The sequence below is a fragment of the Amblyraja radiata genome, chromosome 1, assembly GCF_010909765.2.
Source record: "Amblyraja radiata isolate CabotCenter1 chromosome 1, sAmbRad1.1.pri, whole genome shotgun sequence".
NCBI lineage: Eukaryota > Metazoa > Chordata > Chondrichthyes > Rajiformes > Rajidae > Amblyraja > Amblyraja radiata.
In genome coordinates, this window is record NC_045956.1 from 180687108 (window position 1) to 180707107 (window position 20000).

Sequence of the window (20000 nt, forward strand, 5' to 3'; positions counted from 1 at the left end):
GGTCGGCACGGACCCGGTGGGCCGAAGGGCCTGTTTCCGCGCTGTATCTCTAAAAACTAAAACTAAAGAGTAGGTGAATCGATGACCAGAGGACATAGGATTAAGTTGAAGGGGAAAAGATTTAATAGGAACTCGAGGGGCAGCTTTATCTTTAATCTTTAACTCAAGAGTCTTTGGAAATTCTCTGCCTCAGTGGGCGGTGGAGGCCGTTCCTCTGGATGCTTTCAAGAGAGAGCTAGATAGGGCTCTTAAAGATAGCGGAGTCAGGGGATATGGGGAGAAGGCAGGAACGGGGTACTGATTGGGGATGATCAGCCATGATCACATTGAATAGCGGAGCTGGCTCGAAGGGCCGAATGGCCTACTCCTGCACCTGTTGTCAAAGTTGTAAATTGTCCTGAGTGTTGGTGCGGACTCTGTGGGCCGAAGGGCCTGTTTCCACGCTGGATCTCTAGAGTCTAATGTAAAGGAAACTCCCTCCTCCACACAGATGCTGCCCGACCTGTTGAGTCTTTGGACACGATGTTTGCCGTCCCCTCCCGCCCCCGCTTCAGTGGCTGCTCTCAGCCGGCGGGGTGAGGGGGTGAGGGTCGGCGCGGCGTTCCCTGGGGCTCCCGGATCCGTGCCGGGCGCTGGGAGAGTCGGCTCGGGGCTGCGTGTCGGCCATGCCAAGCCGGGCCAGGTTTGCTTGCTGCTGCTCCAGGCTCTGCTTCCTCCACTTGATCCTCCGGTTCTGGAACCACACTTTCACCTTGTCGGTGAGGAGGGAGGGAGGGAGGGAGGGGAAATTATTTAAAAAAAAATGGAAACCAATTAAACAAAGAACAGAGGAAACTACAGATGCAAAAATCAAAATGGAGAGGTGACGAGTGCTGAAGAAGGGTCCTGACCCGAAACGTCACCTATCCGTGTTCTCCACAGATGCTGCCTGACCCGCTGAGTTACTCCAGCACTCTGTGAAACGTCACCTATCCATGTTCTCCACAGATGCTGCCTGACCCGCTGAGTTACTCCAGCACTCTGTGTCTATCCTTGTTGTAAACCAGGGGCAGCACAGTGGCACAGCGGTAGAGTTGCTACGGACATTACACATTCTCACAGGTTAATTGGCCTCAGCATCAATGTGAAGCGTCCCCAGTTCTTGATTAGTATGGGTGTCAAGGGTTATGGGGAGAAGGGGGTTGAGAGGGAGAGATAGATCAGCCATGGTTGAATGGCAGAGTAGACTTGATGGGCCGAATGGCCTAATTCTGCTCCTATTCCATATGATCTTATGATGTTAGTGTGTGTAAGTAGTGTTAGTGTGCGGTGACCGCTGCTGGCGCAGACCCCGGTGGGCCGAAGGTTGCAGCTCTAAACTAAACTGAACTGAACTAAACTAAAAAAATAATCCCTTATCTGCCCCTTCCCCCTCCCCTGCCCACCCCCGCCTCACCATCCCTCTACTGCTACCCCTCCCCCTTTCCCCTCCTCACCACTCCCCCTCACCTACCTCCTACCCCCTCACCCCCCACCCCCTCCCCCTCACCCTCCCCCCACTACCTCCCCCTCACCCTTCCCCTCGTCCCCCCCCTCCCCTGCCCACCCCCCCCCCTACTTGCTCCTGGACATCCCAGAGAGGATGAACCAAGCCCCCCTTGCCCCCGAGTTTTGCTGGCTCTGGGCCTTGTCCGCGGGCACCTACCTGAGATTCGTTGAGCTGGAGTGTGGATGCCAGGATGAACCTCTCTGAGCCCACCATGTACTGCTGGCGGGCAAACTCCTTCTCCAGCCGGGCCAGCTGCTCGTGGGTGAAGATGGTGCGGGCACGCTTGGCCCTGCCCTGCTTCTGCCTCGTGGAGAACGGAGACTTGGCCAGTGGGTAATCTGTGTGGAGGAGGAAGAGACCAAATCTTCACCCAACCCCATGACAACAGACAATAGACAACAGATGCAGGAGGAAGCCATTCGGCCCTTCGAGCCAGCACCACCATTCAATGTGATCATGGCTAATCATCCCCAATCAGTACCCCATTCCTGCCTTCTCCCCATATCCCCTGAATCCGCCCTCTTTAAGAGCCCTATCTAGCTCTCTCTTGAAAGCATCCCAGAGAACCTGCCTCCACCGCCCTCCAAGGCAGAGAATTCCACAGACTCACCACTCTCTGTGAGAAAAGGTGTTTCCTCATCTCCGTTCTAAATGGCTTACCTCTTATTCTTAAACTGTGGCCCCTGGTTCTGGACTCCCCCAAAACCAGGAACATGTTTCCTGCCTCTAGCGGGTCCAAACCCTTAATAATCTTATATGTTTCAATGAGATGCCCTCTCATCCTTCTAAACTCCAGAGTGTACAAGCCCAGCTGCTCCATTCTCTCAGCATATGACAGTCCCGCCATCCCGGGAATTAACCTTGTGAACCTACGCTGCACTCCCTCAATAGCAAGAATGTCCTTCCTCAAATTAGGGGACCAAAACTGCACACAATACTCCAGGTGTGGTCTCACTAGCTCAATCAATGGTTTAATTACTTTCCCTTCAACTACACGTTATTCTCTCATCATAAATTCATAAGGGATAGGAGAATATTGAGGCCATTCGGCCCATCAAGTCTATTCGGCCATTCAATCGTGGCTGATCTATCCCTCCCTCCCAGCCTACGTTCATAAGTGATAGGAGCAGATTGAGGCCATTCGGCCCATCAAGTCTACTCCGCCATTCAATCATGGCTGATCTATCTCTCCCATCCCAGCCCCATTCTCCTGCCTTCCCCCCCAAAACCCTTGACACCCATACTAATCAACCTCTGCCTTAAATATATCTACTGACTTGGCCTCCACAGCCTTCCGTGGCAAAGAATTCCATAGATTTCTTTAGTCAAAGGAATTCCTCGTCATCTCCTTCCTAAAGGAACGTCCTTTCATTCTGTGGCTACGACCTCTGGTGCTAGACTCTCCCACCAGTGGAAACATCCTCTCCACATCCACTCTATCCAGGCCCTTCTCGATTCGGTAAGTTTCAATGAGGTCTCCCCTCATCCTCCTAAACTCCAGAGAGTACAGGCCCTGTGCCGTCAAACGCTCATCCTATGTTAACCCACTCATTCATGTATCTGTACACTGTGGACGGCTCGATTGTAATCATATATTGTCTTTCCGCTGACTGGACAGCGCGCAACAAAAGCTTTTCACTGTACCTCGGTACACGTGACAATAAACTACACTGAACTGATGGTTCAATGGTCAATTAAATTAATGGTGCATCATTTGTTACACATGCAACTGCACAGTGACATTTGTTTTGCCTTTGTTACATAGGGGGTGGCATGGTGGTGCAGCGGTAGAGTTGCTGCCTCACAGCGCTGGAGACCCGGGTTCCATCCCGACTACGCGTGCTGTCTGTACGGAGTTTGTACGTTCTCCGGGCGCTCTGGTTTCCTCCCACACTCCAAAGACGTACAGGTTTATAAGTTAATTGGCTTGATATAAAATGTAAATTGTCCCTAGCGTGTGTAGGATAGTGTTAATAGAAGCATAGACAATAGGTGCATGAGTAGGCCATTCGGCCCTTCGAACCAGAACCGCCATTCAATGTGATCATGGCTGATCATCTAAAATCAGTACCCCATTCCTGCTTTTTCCCCATATCCCTTGATTCCATAAGCCTGATGAGCTAAATCTAACTCTCTCTTGAAAACATCCAGTGACTAGTGGGGTACCGCAAGGCTCAGTGCTGGGATCCCAGCTATTTACAATATATATCAATGATTTGGACGAGGGAATTGAATGCAACATCTCCAAGTTGGCGGATGACACGAAGCTGGGGGGCAGTGTTAGCTGTGAGGAGGATGCTAGGAGGCTGCAAGGTGACTTGGATAGGCTGGGTGAGTGGGCAAATGCATGGCAGATGCAGTATAATGTGGATAAATGTGAGGTTATCCACTTTGGAGGCAAAAACAGTAAAGTAGACTATTATCTGAATGGTGGCCGATTAGGAAAAGGGGAGATGCAACGAGACCTGGGTGTCATGGTACACCAGTCATTGAAAGTAGGCATGCAAGTGCAGCAGGCAGTGAAGAAAGCGAATGGTATGTTAGCATTCATAGCAAAATGATTTGAGTATAGGAGCAGGGAGGTTCTACTGCAGTTGTACAGGGTCTTGGTGAGACCACACCTGAAGTATTGCGTACAGTTTTGGTCTCCTAATCTGAGGAAAGACATTCTAGCCATAGAGGGAGTACAGAGAAGGATCACCAGACTGATTCCTGGGATGTCAGGACTTTCATATTAAGAAAGACTGGATAGACTCGGCTTGTACTCGCTAGAATTTAGAAGATTGAGGGGGGATCTTATGGAAACTTACAAAATTCTTAAGGGGTTGGACAGGCTAGATGCAGGAAGATTGTTCCCGATGTTGGGGAAGTCCAGAACAAGGGGTCACAGTTTAAGGATAAGGGAGAAATCTTTTAGGACCGAGATGAGAAAAACATTTTTCACATAGAGAGTGGTGAATCTCTGGAATTATCTGCCACAGAAGGTAGTTGAGGCCAGTTCATTGGCTATATTTAAGAGGGAGTTAGATGTGGCCCTTGAGGCTAAAGGGTATCAGGGGGTATGGAGAGAAGGCAGGTACAGGATACTGAGTTGGATGATCAGCCATGATCATTTTGAATGGCGGTGCAGGCTCGAAGGGCCGAATGGCCTACTCCTGCACCTATTGTCTATGTTTCTATGTTTCTATGGCTGATCATCCCCAATCAGTACCCCGTTCCTGTCTTCTCCCCATATCCCCTGACTCCGCTATTTTTAAGAGCCCTATCCAGCTCTCTCTTGAAAGCATCCAGAGAACCTGCCTCCACCGCCCTCTGAGGCAGAGAATTCCACAGACTCACCACTCTCTGTGAGAAAAAGTGTTTCCTCGTCTCCGTTCTAAATGGCTTACCCCTTATGCTTCAACTGTGGCCCCTGGTTCTGGACTCCCCCGACATCGGGAACATGTTTCATGCCTCTAGTGTGTCCAAACCCTTAACAATCTTATATGTTTCAATAAGATACCCTCTCATCCTTCTAAACTCCAGAGTGTACAAGCCCAGCCGCTCCATTCTCTCAGCATATTCCCTGCATATCCATGTTTCCAGATGTTGAACACAGATCTGTAGAGGATAGGAATGGTCCCTTTGGCCCACAAAGTGTCTGCCGAACATGAAGCCGATCTCATCTGCCTCCATGTCCATATGATTCCTTCGCTTCCTCTCTGAAAGCTTCTTAAACGCCACTATCGTATCTGCCTCCACCACCACCCCCATTCAACGCGTTCCAGCAACCCACCACCCTCTGTGTAAAAAAACATGCCTCGCTCATCTCCATTACATGTTCCCCCCCCCCCCCCCCCCTCTCTCACCGTGCAGCGACACCCTCTATTGTTGGGCATTTCTAACCTGGGGAAAAGGTTCTGACTGTCTACCCTATCTATGCTTCTCAGAATTTGTGTACAAGACCAAATGCCTACTGTCCATAAAACTCCTCTCCCTACATATCCCTGCATATCGAAACATATAAGGTCAAGAAGGGTTTCGGCCCGAAACGTTGCCTATTTCCTTCACTCCATAGATGCTGCTGCACCCGCTGAGTTTCTCCAGCACTTTTGTCTACCTCCGATTATTAAGGGTTTGGACACACGAGGCAGGAAACATGTTCCCGATGTTGGGGGAGTCAAGAACCAGGGGCCACGGTTTAAGAATAAGGGGTAAGCCATTTAGAACGGAGACGAGGAAATACTTTTTCACCCAGAGAGTTGTGAGTCTGTGGAATTCTCTGCCTCAGAGGGCGGTGGAGGCCGGTTCTCTGGATGCTTTCAAGAGAGAGCTAGATAGGGCTCTTAAAGATAGCGGAGTCAAGGGATATGGGGAGAAGGCAGGAACGTGGTACTGATTGGGGATGATCATCCATGATCACATTGAATGGCGGTGCTGGCTCGAAGGGCCGAATGGCCTACTCCTGCACCTATTGTCTATTGTCTATTGTCTAGTCGGCCACAAGGGCCCACTGCAGCCGTCACCACCATTCCAGTCGTCCTGCGAACATTCATCCCACTCCACTCCAAGCCCCTCTTCAGCCCTCATTCCCCAGTGGTGCCACCCGCAGCCGTCCTCTCGGGCAGGGATCGACCCCCATCCACCCACCCCCAGTTCCCCACAGAGCAACCGATCGCAGTGAACCTTCTCCCACCCCCCCAACACAATCAAAGACTTGTCCATGTCCCCGCCCCGGTCATTCCTTCTTCTCCCCGCTCCCGTCCGGCAGAAGGTACAGGAGCTTGAAAGCGCGCACCACCAGACTCAGGAACAGCTTCTTCCCCTCTGTTATCAGGCTTCTGAACGGCCCTTCCATAAGCTAGGGTACTGTCCGATTCACCTCTACCCCATTGCGGACATTGGACTTTGTCTGTGGAACTGATGCGCTACAATGCTGAGAACTATATTCTGCACTCTGTATCTTCCCCTTTGCTCCACCTGTTGGACTGGAGTTTGACCTGATTGTATCTATGTCGAGTATTATCTAATCTGTTTGGACAAAGCTGTTCACTGTACCTCGGTACACGTGACCATAATACACTTAAATTTAATATCAAGGATGTTTAGTTTGCAATTAAGACATTGCATCATTGTCATCGGTTGAAAACATCAAAGTGCCTTACAATGCCATGTACGACAGTGATCGCTACTTCTACAGAAGTGCGGATGGCCTTCGGCTTGCTAGGAGCTCATCCGCCCTTTGACAGGTCTTGTTTTTGGTCCTGCTGGTGGTCCCCCCAAACCAGGTGGGGGAGACGGTTCAGTCGCCGACTATCCGATCATGGAGCAGGGAGCAAGGTATTACATGGTACCTGTGGTGGCGAGGGGAACTCCCCCCGACCCGACCTGACACTATAGACAGACACCAAACACTGCAGTAACTCAGTGGGACAGGCAGCATCTCTGGAGGGAAGGGATGGGTGATGTTTCGGGTTGAGACCCTTCGTCAGATCTGTCTGAAGAAGGGTCTTGACCCGAAATGTTTCCCATTCCTTCCCTCCAGAGATGCCGCCTGTCCCGCTGAGTTACTCCAGCAGTTTGTGTCTATCTTTGGTCTAAACCAGCATCTGCAGTTCCTTCTTACACTACAGATATACACTAGAATAATGGATAACATGGAAATCAATGCTTTTGATCGTATATTTGTACATATAACAATAATAAACCTATTATACTTGAGTTTGACAATTGTATTCTTATCTAGGGACTGACATGATGGAAGAATGGGTCGACAGGGCTTATATTCACTGGAGTTTAGAAGAATGAGCGGGGATCTTATTGAAACATATAAGATTATTAAGGGATTGGACAGGCTAGAGGCAGGAAACATGTTCCCAATGTTGGGGGAAGTCCAGAACCAGGGGCCATACACAGTTTAAGAGTGAGGGGTAAGCCATTTAGGACTGAGATGAGGAAAAAAACGTTTTCACCCAGAGAGTTGTGAATCTGTGGAATTCTCTGCCACAGAAGGCATTGGAGGCCAATTCACTGGATGTTTTCAAGAGAGAGTTAGATTTAGCTCTTAGGGCTAAAGGAATCAAGGGATATGGGGAGAAGGCAGAAACGGGGGGTACTGATTGGGGATGATCAGCCATGATCATATTGAATGGCAGTGCTGGCTCGGAGGGCCAAATGGCCTACGCCTGCACCTATTTTCTATGTTTCTATATAGTATTATGTGATCTGTTTGGACAGCATGCAAAACAAAGCTTTTTGCTGTACCTCGGTACCTGTAACAGTCATAATCCTAAACCTAAATCAAAATCATTGGAGCAGTAAAATATATCCACAAGGAACCCTCGAAGTGAAAAAGTGCCCCTCAGGTTCCAGTTCAATCTTTCCCCCCCCTCACATTAAATCTAAGTCTTCTGGTTCTCGATTCCCCTAACAAAACCAAACTAAACTAAACTAAAAACTTTCCCACACTGGCCTACACGTCCCACCTACACTAGTCCCACCTGCCTGCATTTGGCCCATATCCCTCTAAACCTGTCCTATCCAAATGTTTCTTAAACATTGCGATAGTCCCAGCCTCAACTACCTCCTCTGGCAGCTTGTTCCATACACCCACCACCCTCTGTGTGAAAAAGTTACCCCTGGGATTCCTATTAAATCTTTTCCCCTTCACCTTAAACCTATGTCCTCTGGTCCTCGATTCCCCTACTCTGGGCAAGAGACTCTGTGCATTTACCAGATCTATTCCTCTCATGGTTTTGTACATCTCTATACGATCACCCCTCATCCTCCTGCGCTCCAAGGAATAGAGACCCAGCCTGGTCAACCTCTCCCTGTAGCCCACACCCTCTAGTCCTGGCAACATCCTCGTAAATCTTCTCGGCACCCTTTCCAACTTGACATCATCTTACCAATAACACGGTGCCCAAAAACTAGTCACAATACTTTAAATGCGGCCTCTCTCCCGAACCAGAGTTTAGTTTAGAAACATAGACAATAGGTGCAGGAGTAGGCCATTCGGCCCTTCGAGCCAGCACCGCCATTCGATGTGATCATGGCTGATCATCTCCAATCAGTACCCCGTTCCTGCCTTCTCCCCATATCCCCTGACTCCGCTATCTTTAAGAGCCCTATCCAGCTCTCTTTTGAAAGCATCCAGAGAACCGGCCTCCACCGCCCTCTGAGGCAGAGAATTCCACAGACTCACAACTCTCTGTGTGAAATAGTGTTTCCTCATCTCCGTTCTAAATGGCTTACTCCTTATTCATAAACTGTGGCCCCTGGTTCTGGACTCCCCCAACATCGGGAACATGTTTCCTGCCTCTAGCGTGTCCAAACCCTTAATAGTCTTATATGTTTCAATAAGATCGCCTCTCATCCTTCTAAATTCCTTAAGAGATCTAAATGACCTTAAGAGATCATTTTAACTAAATCTCTTTCGTTTAGTTCAGTTTAGAGATACAGCATGGAAACAGGCCATTCGGCCCACCGGGTTCATGCCGACCAGCGATCCTATACACACTAGGGACAATTTACATTTACACCAGGCCAATTAACCTACAAACCCGCACGTCTTTGGAGTGTGGGAGGAAACCCGAAGATCTCGGTGAAAACCCACGCAGGTCACGGGGAGAACTTGCAAACTCCGTACAGACAGCGCCCATGGTCGGGATGGAACCCGGGTCTCTGGCGCTGCGAGCGCTGTAAGGCAGCACCTCTACCGCTGCACCACCATGACTGCCCTTAAGGACGTACTTACCCTAATCTAAGCTGAGTACAATCTTCCTTACTAATGGAGGCCAAAGCTGCACAGTTACAAATGACCTAAACAATTTGACAAAGATGTCATTGCATTTGCACTCCAACACCCTGTAATTCGGAATCTTAGGAAAGAACATCACCCATTCCTTCGCTCCATAGATGCTGCCTCACCCGCTGAGTTTCTCCAGCATTTTTGTCTACCATGGATATTATAACCATATAACCATATAACAATTACAGCACGGAAACAGGCCATCTCGACCCTTCTAGTCCGTGCCGAACACGTATTCTCCCCTAGTCCCATATACCTGCGCTCAGACCATAACCCTCCATTCCTTTCCCGTCCATATAACTATCCAATTTATTTTTAAATGATAAAATCGAACCTGCCTCCACCACCTTCACTGGAAGCTCATTCCACACAGACACCACTCTCTGAGTAAAGAAGTTCCCCCTCATGTTACCCCTAAACTTCTGTCCCTTAATTCTCAAGTCATGTCCCCTTGTTTGAATCTTCCCTACTCTCAGTGGGAAAAGCTTATCCATGTCAATTCTGTCTATCCCTCTCATCATTTTAAAGACCTCTATCAAGTCCCCCCTTAACCTTCTGCGCTCCAAAGAATAAAGACCTAACTTGTTCAACCTTTCTCTGTAACTTAGTTGCTGAAACCCAGGCAACATTCTAGTAAATCTCCTCTGTACTCTCTCTATTTTGTTGACATCCTTCCTATAATTAGGCAACCAAAATTGTACATCATACTCCAGAAATGGCCTCACCAATGATAGTACAATTTTAATTAATTTTAGTGTACTGTTATCCAGCATCTGCAGTTTTCTTCTTAAACTTACAGGTCTAATATCTTCAGGTAATTCAGGTGAGGTAAATTAGCTCTGAGGGCTAAGGGAATCGAGGGATATGGGGAGAAGGCAGGAATGGGGTACTGATTGGGGATGATCAGCCATGATCACATTGAATGGCAGTGCTGGCTCGAAGGGCCGAATGGCCTACTCCGACACCTATTTTTTAATCTTTCTAAACTGGCCCAGTTACATATCAGAGTGAATTTGTACTTCTAAAAATTGCCACTTAGTCACTAATAGATGCTGGGTCCAGTAATTTCAAATATCATAGACAGTACTTTTGGTTCTTTTACTTATTGTATCTTTGCTTTGGGACTGAATTTTACATGCGTACAAAAAACCCCCATTTCTAAGCTCATGTGGTAGGAGCAGAATTAGGCCATTCGGCCCATCGAGTCTACTCCGCCATTCAATCATGGCTGATCTATCTCTATCTCAGAACCACATTCTCCTGCCTTCTCCCCATAACCTCTGACACCCGTACTGATCCAAGACTCTATCTATTTCTGCCTTAAAAATATCCACTGACGTGGCCTCCACAGCCTTCTGTGGCAAAGAATTCCACAGATTCACCACCCTCTGACTAAAAATATTACTCCTCATCTCCTTCCTAAAAGGAACGTTCTTTAATTTTATCTATTTATCTCTCTCTCTATGTCTCTCTCTCTATCTGTCTCTCTCTCTATCACTCTCTCTCTGTCTGTATCTCTCTCTATCTGTCTCTCTTTATCTGTATCTCTCTCTCTCTCTCTCTCTCTGTCTCTCTCTCTCTCTCTCTCTCTCTCTCTCTCTCTCTCTCTCTCTCTCTCCCTCCCTCCATCTCAAACTCACACACTCACTCTCTATGTCTCTCTCTCTGTCTCTCTCTCTCTATCTGTCTTTCTTTCTCTCTCTCTCTCTACCTGTCTCTCTCTATCTGTCTCTCTCTCTCTCTCTCTCTCTCTCTCTCTGTCTTTTTCTATCTGTCTCTCTCTGTCTCTCTCGCTCTGTCTTTCTCTCTCTCTCTCTCTCTCTATCAGTCTCTCTATGTCTCTCTCTATCAGTCTCCCCCTCTCTCTCTATCTGTATCTCTCTCTATCTGTATCTCTCAATTCAATTCAATTCAATTAAAAAACTTTATTGGCATGATAAAAAATACATCTCTCTCTATCTGTATCTCTCCCAGCCTCTATCTGTCTCTCTCTATCTACCAGTCTCTCTATATATGTGTGTGTGTCTGTCTGTCTCTCTCCCAGCCTCTCTCTCTCTCTATCTCTCTCTCTGTCTATCCATCTATCAATCTCTCTCTCTCTCTATCTCTCTCTCTCTCTCTGTATCCATCTATCTCTCTCTCTCTCTCTATCACTCTCTCTGTGCCACTACTCTAGGGGTGACCGGGTGATCCAGTGCTGACTTACCATGCGGGCAGTGTGTGAGTGAGCAGGCGTCAGTCGCTGGCCGGTAGAGGAAGGGTGGTGCATAGTAGACGGGGTGGGCGGCCGGTGGGTAGAGCAGGCTCGGGTAGACAGCGGCCGGAGCCCGGGCCAGTGTAGACCCCAGCACACAGCCCGCGGCCGGGCAGCAAGCCAAGCCTTGGCTCTGGAAGGTGGCAGAAGCCGATGTCCCCGAGGCGGAGAGCAGGGAGTCTATGGTGAAAGTCTTGCGCTGGTGGCTGGGTTTGGAGGAGCAGAGAGGGGGGAAGGGGTAGAGCGATGGGTACCCTGCCCTGGCCAGCCCCGCTGCTGAAGTCTCCATCTCAACGCCCCAACACACACACACACTCACTCACTACTGTGTGCACAGCATCTCGCCCCTTGTACTTATAGCCGGCCCCAAGCTGGGAAGTGTCAATGGTCCGCCGGAGGTGTCCTGGGCTCGCTAAGTAGCGGTGGGCAGAGATGAGAGAGTTGACGAGAGACACAGAGTTGTCCCATCAATTGACTCACTTGATGACACGCTGGTGTGGGCTCGCCGTGTTAACGACCGTGTCCACCACACACACCATCTGTTCAAGACCCAAACCACAGACACACGGTTTACCGAGACACACACACACACACACACACACACACACAACCTTGTAGTCTGCTGCCTGCAATCATCACACCGACATCCACACTCACACAGGCAGCGAGCAAACGCGAATCAACACATCGCTACACTAAACTAAACTAAACTAAACTAAACTAAACTAAACTAAACTAAACTAAACTAAACTGAACTAAACTGAACCGAACTCAACTGAAAGTCATTCTTGCCATAGAGGGAGTACAGAGAAGGTTCACCAGACTGATTCCTGGGATGTTAGGACTTTCATATGAAGAAAGACTGGATAGACTCGGCTTGTACTCGCTAGATTTTAGAAGATTGAGGGGAGATCTTATAGAAACTTACAAAATTCTTAAGGGGTTGGACAGGCTAGATGCAGGAAGATTGTTCCCGATGTTGGGGAAGTCCAGAACAAGGGGTCACTGTTTAAGGATAAGGGGGAAATCCTTTAGGACTGAGATGAGAAAAACATTTTTCACACAGAGAGTGGTGAATCTCTGGAACTCTCTGCCACAGAAGGTAGTTGAGGCCACAGTTCATTGGCTATATTTAAGAGGGAGATAGATGTGGCCCTTGTGGCTAAAGGGATCAGTGGGTATGGAGAGAAGGCAGGTACAGGATACTGAGTTGGATGATCAGCCATGATCATATTGAATGGCGGAATGGCCTACTCCTGCACCTATTTTCTATGAACTGAACTGAACTGAACTGAATAAAACTGAACTGGACTAAACTGGACTAAACTGAACTGAACTAAACTAAACTGAACTGGACTAAACTGGACTAAACTGAACTGAACTAAACTAGACTAAACTGAACTGGACTAAACTGAACTGAACTGGACTAAACTGAACTGAACTAAACTGGACTAAACTGAACTGGACTAAACTGAACTGAACTGGACTAAACTGAACTGGACTAAACTGGACTAAACTGGACTAAACTGAACTGGACTGAACTAAACTGGACTAAACTGAACTGAACTAAACTAAACTGGACTAAATTGGACTAAACTGAACTGAACTGAACTGGACTGAACTAAACTGAACTGGACTAAACTGGACTAAACTGAACTAAACTGGACTAAACTGAACTGAACTGAACTAAACTGAACTGAACTAAACTGAACTGAACTGAACTGAACTAATTAAACTAAACTGAACTGAACTAAACTACACTAAACTGAACTGAACTAATTAAACTAAACTAAACTAAACTAAACTGAACTAAACTAAACTAAACTAAACTAAACTAAACTAAACTAAACTAAACTAAACTAAACTAAACTAAACTAAACTGAACTGAACTGAACTGAACTGAACTAAACTAAACTAAACTAAACTAAACTGCAACAACCAGGTTCAGGAATAGCTACTTCCCCTCAGCCATCAGGCTATTAAACCTGGCTCAGACAAAACTCTGATTATTAGCAACCACTTTCTGTTATTTGCACTACCAGTTTATTTATTCATGTGTGTATATATTTATATCATGGTATATGGACACATTTATCTGTTTTGTAGTAAATGCCTACTATTTTCTGTGTGCTTAAGCAAAGCAAGAATTTCATTGTCCTATACAGGGACACATGACAATAAACTCACTTGAACTTGAACTTGAACTAAACTAAACTAAACTAAACTAAACTAAACTAAACTAAACTAAACTGAACTGAACTGAACTGAACTAGAATTCCACAGATTCACCACCCTCTGACTAAAGAAATTCCTCCTCATCTCCATCGTAAAGGAACACCCTTTAATCCTGAAGCAACGACCTCTAGTCCAAGACTGTGTAAGAAGGAACTGCAGATGCTGGTTTAAACTGAAGATACACAAGATACTGGAGTAACTCAGGGGGACAGGCAGCATCTCTGGAGAGAAGGAATGGGTGACATTTCTGGTCGAGACCCTTCTTTAGACACGTTTGGGGTTGAGACCATTCAGATGGATATTTTTAAGGTCACGACCGAAACGAGTCTGAAGAAGGGTCTCGACCTGAAACGTCACCCATTCCTTCCCTCCAGAGATGCTGCCTGTCCCGAAGTTCTCGGAGAAAACCCACGCAGGTCACGGGGAGAACGTACAAACTCCGTACAGACAGCACCCGCAGTCAGGATCGAACCCGGGTCTCCGGCGCTACAGTCGCTGTAAGGCAGCAACTCTACCGCTGTGCCACCGTGGCATGTTTTTGTATTCGAGCCCTCTTGAAATAAATGCTAGCATTGAGTTTGCTTTCTACACTACTGATTCTACTTACAAGTTAACTTTTAGGGTATCCTGCACCAGCACTCCCACAAGTCCCTTGGCACCTCCATAATATACCCATTATCACACCATCTCTCATCAGATGTATAAAAACAAGAGTTATGCCATCCTACCAGTAACTGGATAATGGTCCTGACCTCCCATCCACCTCATTGACAATAGACAATAGACAATAGACAATAGACAATAGGTGCAGGAGTAGGCCATTCGGCCCTTCGAGCCAGCACCGCCATTCAATGTGATCATGGCTGATCATCCCCAATCAGTACCCCGTTCCTGCCTTCTCCCCATATCCCCTGACTCCGCTATATTTAAGAGCCCTATCTAGCTCTCTCTTGAAAGTATCCAGAGAACCGGCCTCCACCGCCCTCTGAGGCAGAGAATTCCACAGACACAGATAATTCGAGGGTCTCCATTGGAGATCTTCGGACTATCTTTAATCGGACTTGACCTTGCACTAAACGTTATTCCCTTATCCTGTATCTGTACACTGTGGACGGCTCGATTGTAATCATGTATTGTCTTTCCGCTGACTGGATAGCACGCAACAAAAAGTTTTTCACTGTACCTCGGTACATATTAGATTGTAGACGTTTAGACTCTAGAGATACAGCACGGAAACAGGCCATTCGATCCACCGACTCTGGTGCCGACCAGCGATCCCCGCACACTAACACTATCCTACACTCACGAGGGACAATTTACATTTTATATCAAGACAATTAACCTACAAATCCATACATCTTTAGAGGGCTGGAGGAAACCTGAGCACCTGGAGAAAACCCACGCAGGTCACGGGAGAATGTACAAACTCCATACAGACAGTAGTCAGGATGGAACCCGCGTCTCTGGCGCTGTGAGGCAGCAACTCTACCGCTGCACCATCGTGACACCATTGTATACGTGACAATAAACTAAACTAAACTAAATTAAACATATCTAAACAATTTTAGGACAGGTACTTAAAATCACGTTGCAGCTTTATCATTTTATTTGGCTTGGTTTATAGTCATATGCTGAGAGAATGGAGCAGCTGGGCTTGTACACTCTGGAGTTTAGAAGGATGAGAGGATATCTTATTGAAACATATAAGACTATTAAGGGCTTGGACACGCTAGAGGCAGGAAACATGTTCCCGATGTTGGGGGAGTCCAGAACCAGGGGCCACAGTTTAAGAATAAGGGGTAAGCCATTTAGAACGGAGACGAGGAAACACTTTTTCTCACAGAGAGTTGTGAGTCTGTGGAATTCTCTGCCTCAGATGGCGGTGGAGGCCGGTTCTCTGCATACTTTCAAGAGAGAGCTAGATAAGGCTCTTGAAGATAGCGGAGTCAGGGGATATGGGGAGAAGGCGGGAACGGGGTACTGATTGGGGATGATCAGCCATGGTTATATTGAATGGCGGTGCTGGCTCGAAGGGCCGAATGGCCTCCTCCTGCACTTATTGTCTATTGTCTATTGTCATCTCTCGACTAGCACACGCACCACCATCCTAGTGCTGAGTGATGCTCTCCCTGGATCTTTTCAGCGTACTACATCCAGATCCAGGTCCAGTGTGTTGTGTGTAGTTCTGGTCACCCCATTATAGGAAGCAGAGCGAGAGTTTGGGCAGGACATTCCTTGGAGCGCAGGAGGATGAGGGATGATCTTATAGAGGAGTATAAAATCATCAGGGGATTAGATAGGATGAATACACAGAGTCTTCTACCCAGAGTATGAAAATCAAGGACCAGAGGACATAGGTTTAGGGTGAAGGGGGAAAGTTGAATAGGAATCTGGGTGGCAACTTTTTCACACAAAGGGTGGTGGGTGTATGGAACGAGCTGCCAGAGGAGGTAGTTGAGGCTGGGACTATAACAGCATTTAAAATACAGTTGGACAGCTAGACCCCTTCAAATCTTCTTTCATCAATAGATCGATCCAGGTTTAGTTGAGTTTTTTTCATTTGTTAATTTGAGGAAGGACATTCTTGCTATTGAGGGAGTGCAGCGTAGGTTTACAAGGTTAATTCCCGGGATGGCGGGACTGTCATATGCTGAGAGAATGGAGCGGCTGGGCTTGTACACTCTGGAGTTTAGAAGGATGAGAGGGTATCTCATTGAAACATGTAAGATTATTAAGGGCTTGGACACGCTAGGGGCAGGAAACATGTTCCCAATGTTGGGGGAGTCCAGAACCAGGGGCCACAGTTTAAGAATAAGGGGTGAGCCATTTAGAACGGAGATGAGGAAACACCTTTTTTACGCAGAGAGTTGTGAGTCTGTGGAATTCTCTGCCTCAGAGGGCAGTGGAGGCTGGTTCTCTGGATACTTTCAGGAGATAGGGCTCTTAAAGATAGCGGAGTCAGGACATATGGGGAGAAGGCAGGAACGGGGTACTGATTGTGGATGATCAGCCATGATCACATTGAATGGCGGTGCTGGCCCGAAGGGCCGAATGGCCTACTCCTGCACCTATTGTCTATTGTCCTTCCCTCATCTTTCTAAACTCCAGCGAGTTGAGGCCCAGTGCCTGAATAAGGTGTACGTTACAACTTGCCAGAGGAGGTAGTTGAGGCTGGGTCTATCCCATTGTTTAATAAACAGTTAGGTACATGGATAGGACAAGTTTGGAGGGATATGGACCAAGCGCAGGCAAGTGGGACTAGTGTAGATGGGACATTGTTGGGCCAGTGTGGGTGAGTTGGGCCGAAGGGCCTGTTTCCACACTGTAGCACTCAATTTATTCAATTAAAAAACTTTATTGGCATGATAAAAAAACATTGTTATATTGCCAAAGTATAAAACATGACATACATATTTGAAATGTATAAATACAAGTATACAGTGCATGGATAGATATGTCCCTGTACATAAACTCGCAATAGGCCTATAGCCCTTTATTGATTGCTACACGTTCTTGCAGCTGTAAGCAGTACAACACAATAGCAAGTTTAGCAATTCAATATTAATTTCTTAGTGTCAGTTAATGTCGATTAGTGTGTGCGTACATATGTGCATGTTGGTCATTCACCGTCTCTCAGGTTGTGGCATGCTGTTACGTATTGTGCACCAAGATGTGCCGTGTTTCCTTCGCCAAGGATTATTCTTAGTTTTGATGTATCATCTAGTTCTTTAAAGTCAGGGGTTGCCACACTGAGTTTGTCAAAGTATGCTTTCCTTGTTTTGTCAAAATGCTTTGTATTTTAGGAGGAACATGACTGAGAGGGACTGACTACCTGCAGCTACGGTCCTTGTACAGGCGGGGTGGGTGATGTTCCTTTAAAGGCAGCGTGTCCCTGCTCCCTCCCGACACATCTGGTGTCCCTCCCCCCTGTACCAGCCTCACAGATGTCCCAGCGAGGACATCGTCACCTAGGTGTGAGAGCGCAGCAATCAAAGGGAAGCACTTTCTTACTAAATGAGCTGATGATCACTCTGTTAATTCACGTACACACTGCTGGCTGGGTGGGTGGGTTTTTTTTTCCTTTGCATTTTTATTGCAGGTTTGCAACCTCCCCTGAAGATCACACACACACACACACACACACACAATCACAGACGCAGGAACAATCCCGCCCGGCACAAGCCAGCTGGGAATGCTGTTCCTGCAGCCAGCTGCATTAGAAACATAGAAACATAGGAGTAGGCCTTTCGGCCCTTCAAGCCTGCACCGCCATTCAATATGATCGTGGCTGATCATCCAACTCAGTATCATGTACCTGCCTTCTCTCCATACCCCCTGATCCCTTTAGCCACAAGGGCCACATCTAACTCCCTCTTAAATATAGCCAATGAACTGGCCTCAATTACCTTCTGTGGCAGAGAGTTCCACAGATTCACCACTCTCTGTGTGAAAAATGTTTTCTCATCTCGGTCCTAAAAGATTTCCCCCTTATCCTTAAACTGTGACCCCTTGTCCTGGACTTCCCCAACATTGGGAACAATCTTCCTGCATCTAGCCTGTCCAACCCCTTAAGAATTTTGTGCGTTTCTATAAGATCCCCCCTCAATCTTCTAAATTCTAGCGAGTACAAGCTGAGTCTATCCAGTCTTTCTTCATATGAAAGTCCTGACATCCCAGGAATCAGTCTGGTGAACCTTCTCTGTACTCCCTCTATGGCAAGAATGTCCTTCCTCAAGAGCAGCCATGATTGAATGGTGGAGTAGACTTGATGGGCCGAATGGTCTAATTCTACTCTTCCTTATGACCTCCCCTGCCTGCACGTGATCCATATCCGGTATGCGATGTGTTGCTGCAATTTGATTTGTTCCGTTTCAGGATGTATAACAACTAAACACTCAGGACCCTTGGCTCTCTTGTGTAACCATAAAACTCTCATCTAGAATGTGTGTGTGTGTGTGTGTTTGTGTACTTTTTATTTTTTTGTGTGTGAGTGATTCACATCTTCTCGAAAAAACGATGCAATAACGGTAAATTATTTACATATTCCGGTAGAGATTTATGCCGTGGTCAAAAATCGCCTTATCTGAAAATGTTGTGCATTATTTTCGAGTTATTAATCAAATTGTTCAAGAAGCTGAAATAACTTTGAATATAAAACCGAACGCCTTTGGCTGATGATGTCACAATGCCGCTGCATGCTGCCGCCTTCGATATGCGCGCGGCACGTGACATCCCCCCCCCCCGCGAGCTGCCCGCCCCGCTCACCTCATCCTCTCCCCCTCACCCCCTCACCTCCTCCCTCCCCTTGCCCCCTCTCTCTACAGGGGCACAATTGAAAGCATAATAACCTACGGCATCACTTCCTGGTTCGGGAGCTGCAAGACTTACGAACAATATCAACTAAACAGGACAGTGAAGACCGCCAGCAGGATTATCGGTGCCCCACTCCCTTTCCTGCTGGTGATATACAAGAAGAGGAGCATCAGTAGAGCCATCTCCATCATCCAGGACCCCTACCACCCATCACATCACATCTTCTCCATTCTGCCATCTGGAGAAGAGGTGCATGAGCAATAAGCTGCTAAACTAGCAGGATGTTCCTCAGCTTCTTCCCACAGGCAATAAGACTGATAAACGGACTTTGCCCCTTCCAAAAATATATCGCTCACCAACACATCCAGACCCACTGCAGTAAAGCCGCTGTCGATCGGAACGCTTTTTTTGATTATATTGTTAATTTTTATGCCTACTTTCTTTTTAAAAATGGTAATTTTAATTTGTTTTTAAAGCTCTATGTATTATACTTTTTGTTTTTATTTATACACTGAATGGAAACCGATCGAGCAACGTTTTTTCGTTTCCTCTGTGTATGCGAGTACTCAGGGAAATTATATTAAATAAATACTGATACTGATACCGACAGACTCCACCCTCGTGTCTCCTCCCCTCCTCTCTCCCCCCTACTCTCTTCCCCCCTCCTCTCTCCACCCTCCTCTCTCCACCCCCTCCTCCTTCCCACTCACCTCCTCCCTCCCCTACTCTCTCCCCCCTCCTCTTTCCCCCTAATCTCTCCCCCCCTCCTCCCTCCCCGCTCCTCTCTTCCCCCTCCACTCCCCCCCTCCCCCCCTGTGTGTGTGTGTGAGAGAGAGAGAGTATGTGTGTGTGAGAGAGAGAGAGTGTGTGTGTGTGTGTGT

At 47.3% G+C, this 20000-nt stretch overlaps 1 protein-coding gene across 1 annotated transcript; it reads right to left on the reverse strand.

Annotated features, from left to right (window-relative positions):
• Window positions 1-550: 550 nt before the first annotated feature.
• Window positions 551-11860, reverse strand: LOC116986860 (homeobox protein not2-like). Its single transcript, XM_033042653.1, has 3 exons — window positions 11524-11860; window positions 1685-1866; window positions 551-751 (listed from the first exon to the last, which is right to left on the reverse strand). Exons 1-3 carry the CDS (start codon window positions 11858-11860, stop codon window positions 551-553), a joined length of 720 nt encoding a protein of 239 aa, XP_032898544.1.
• Between the last annotated feature and the right edge of the window lie 8140 nt (window positions 11861-20000).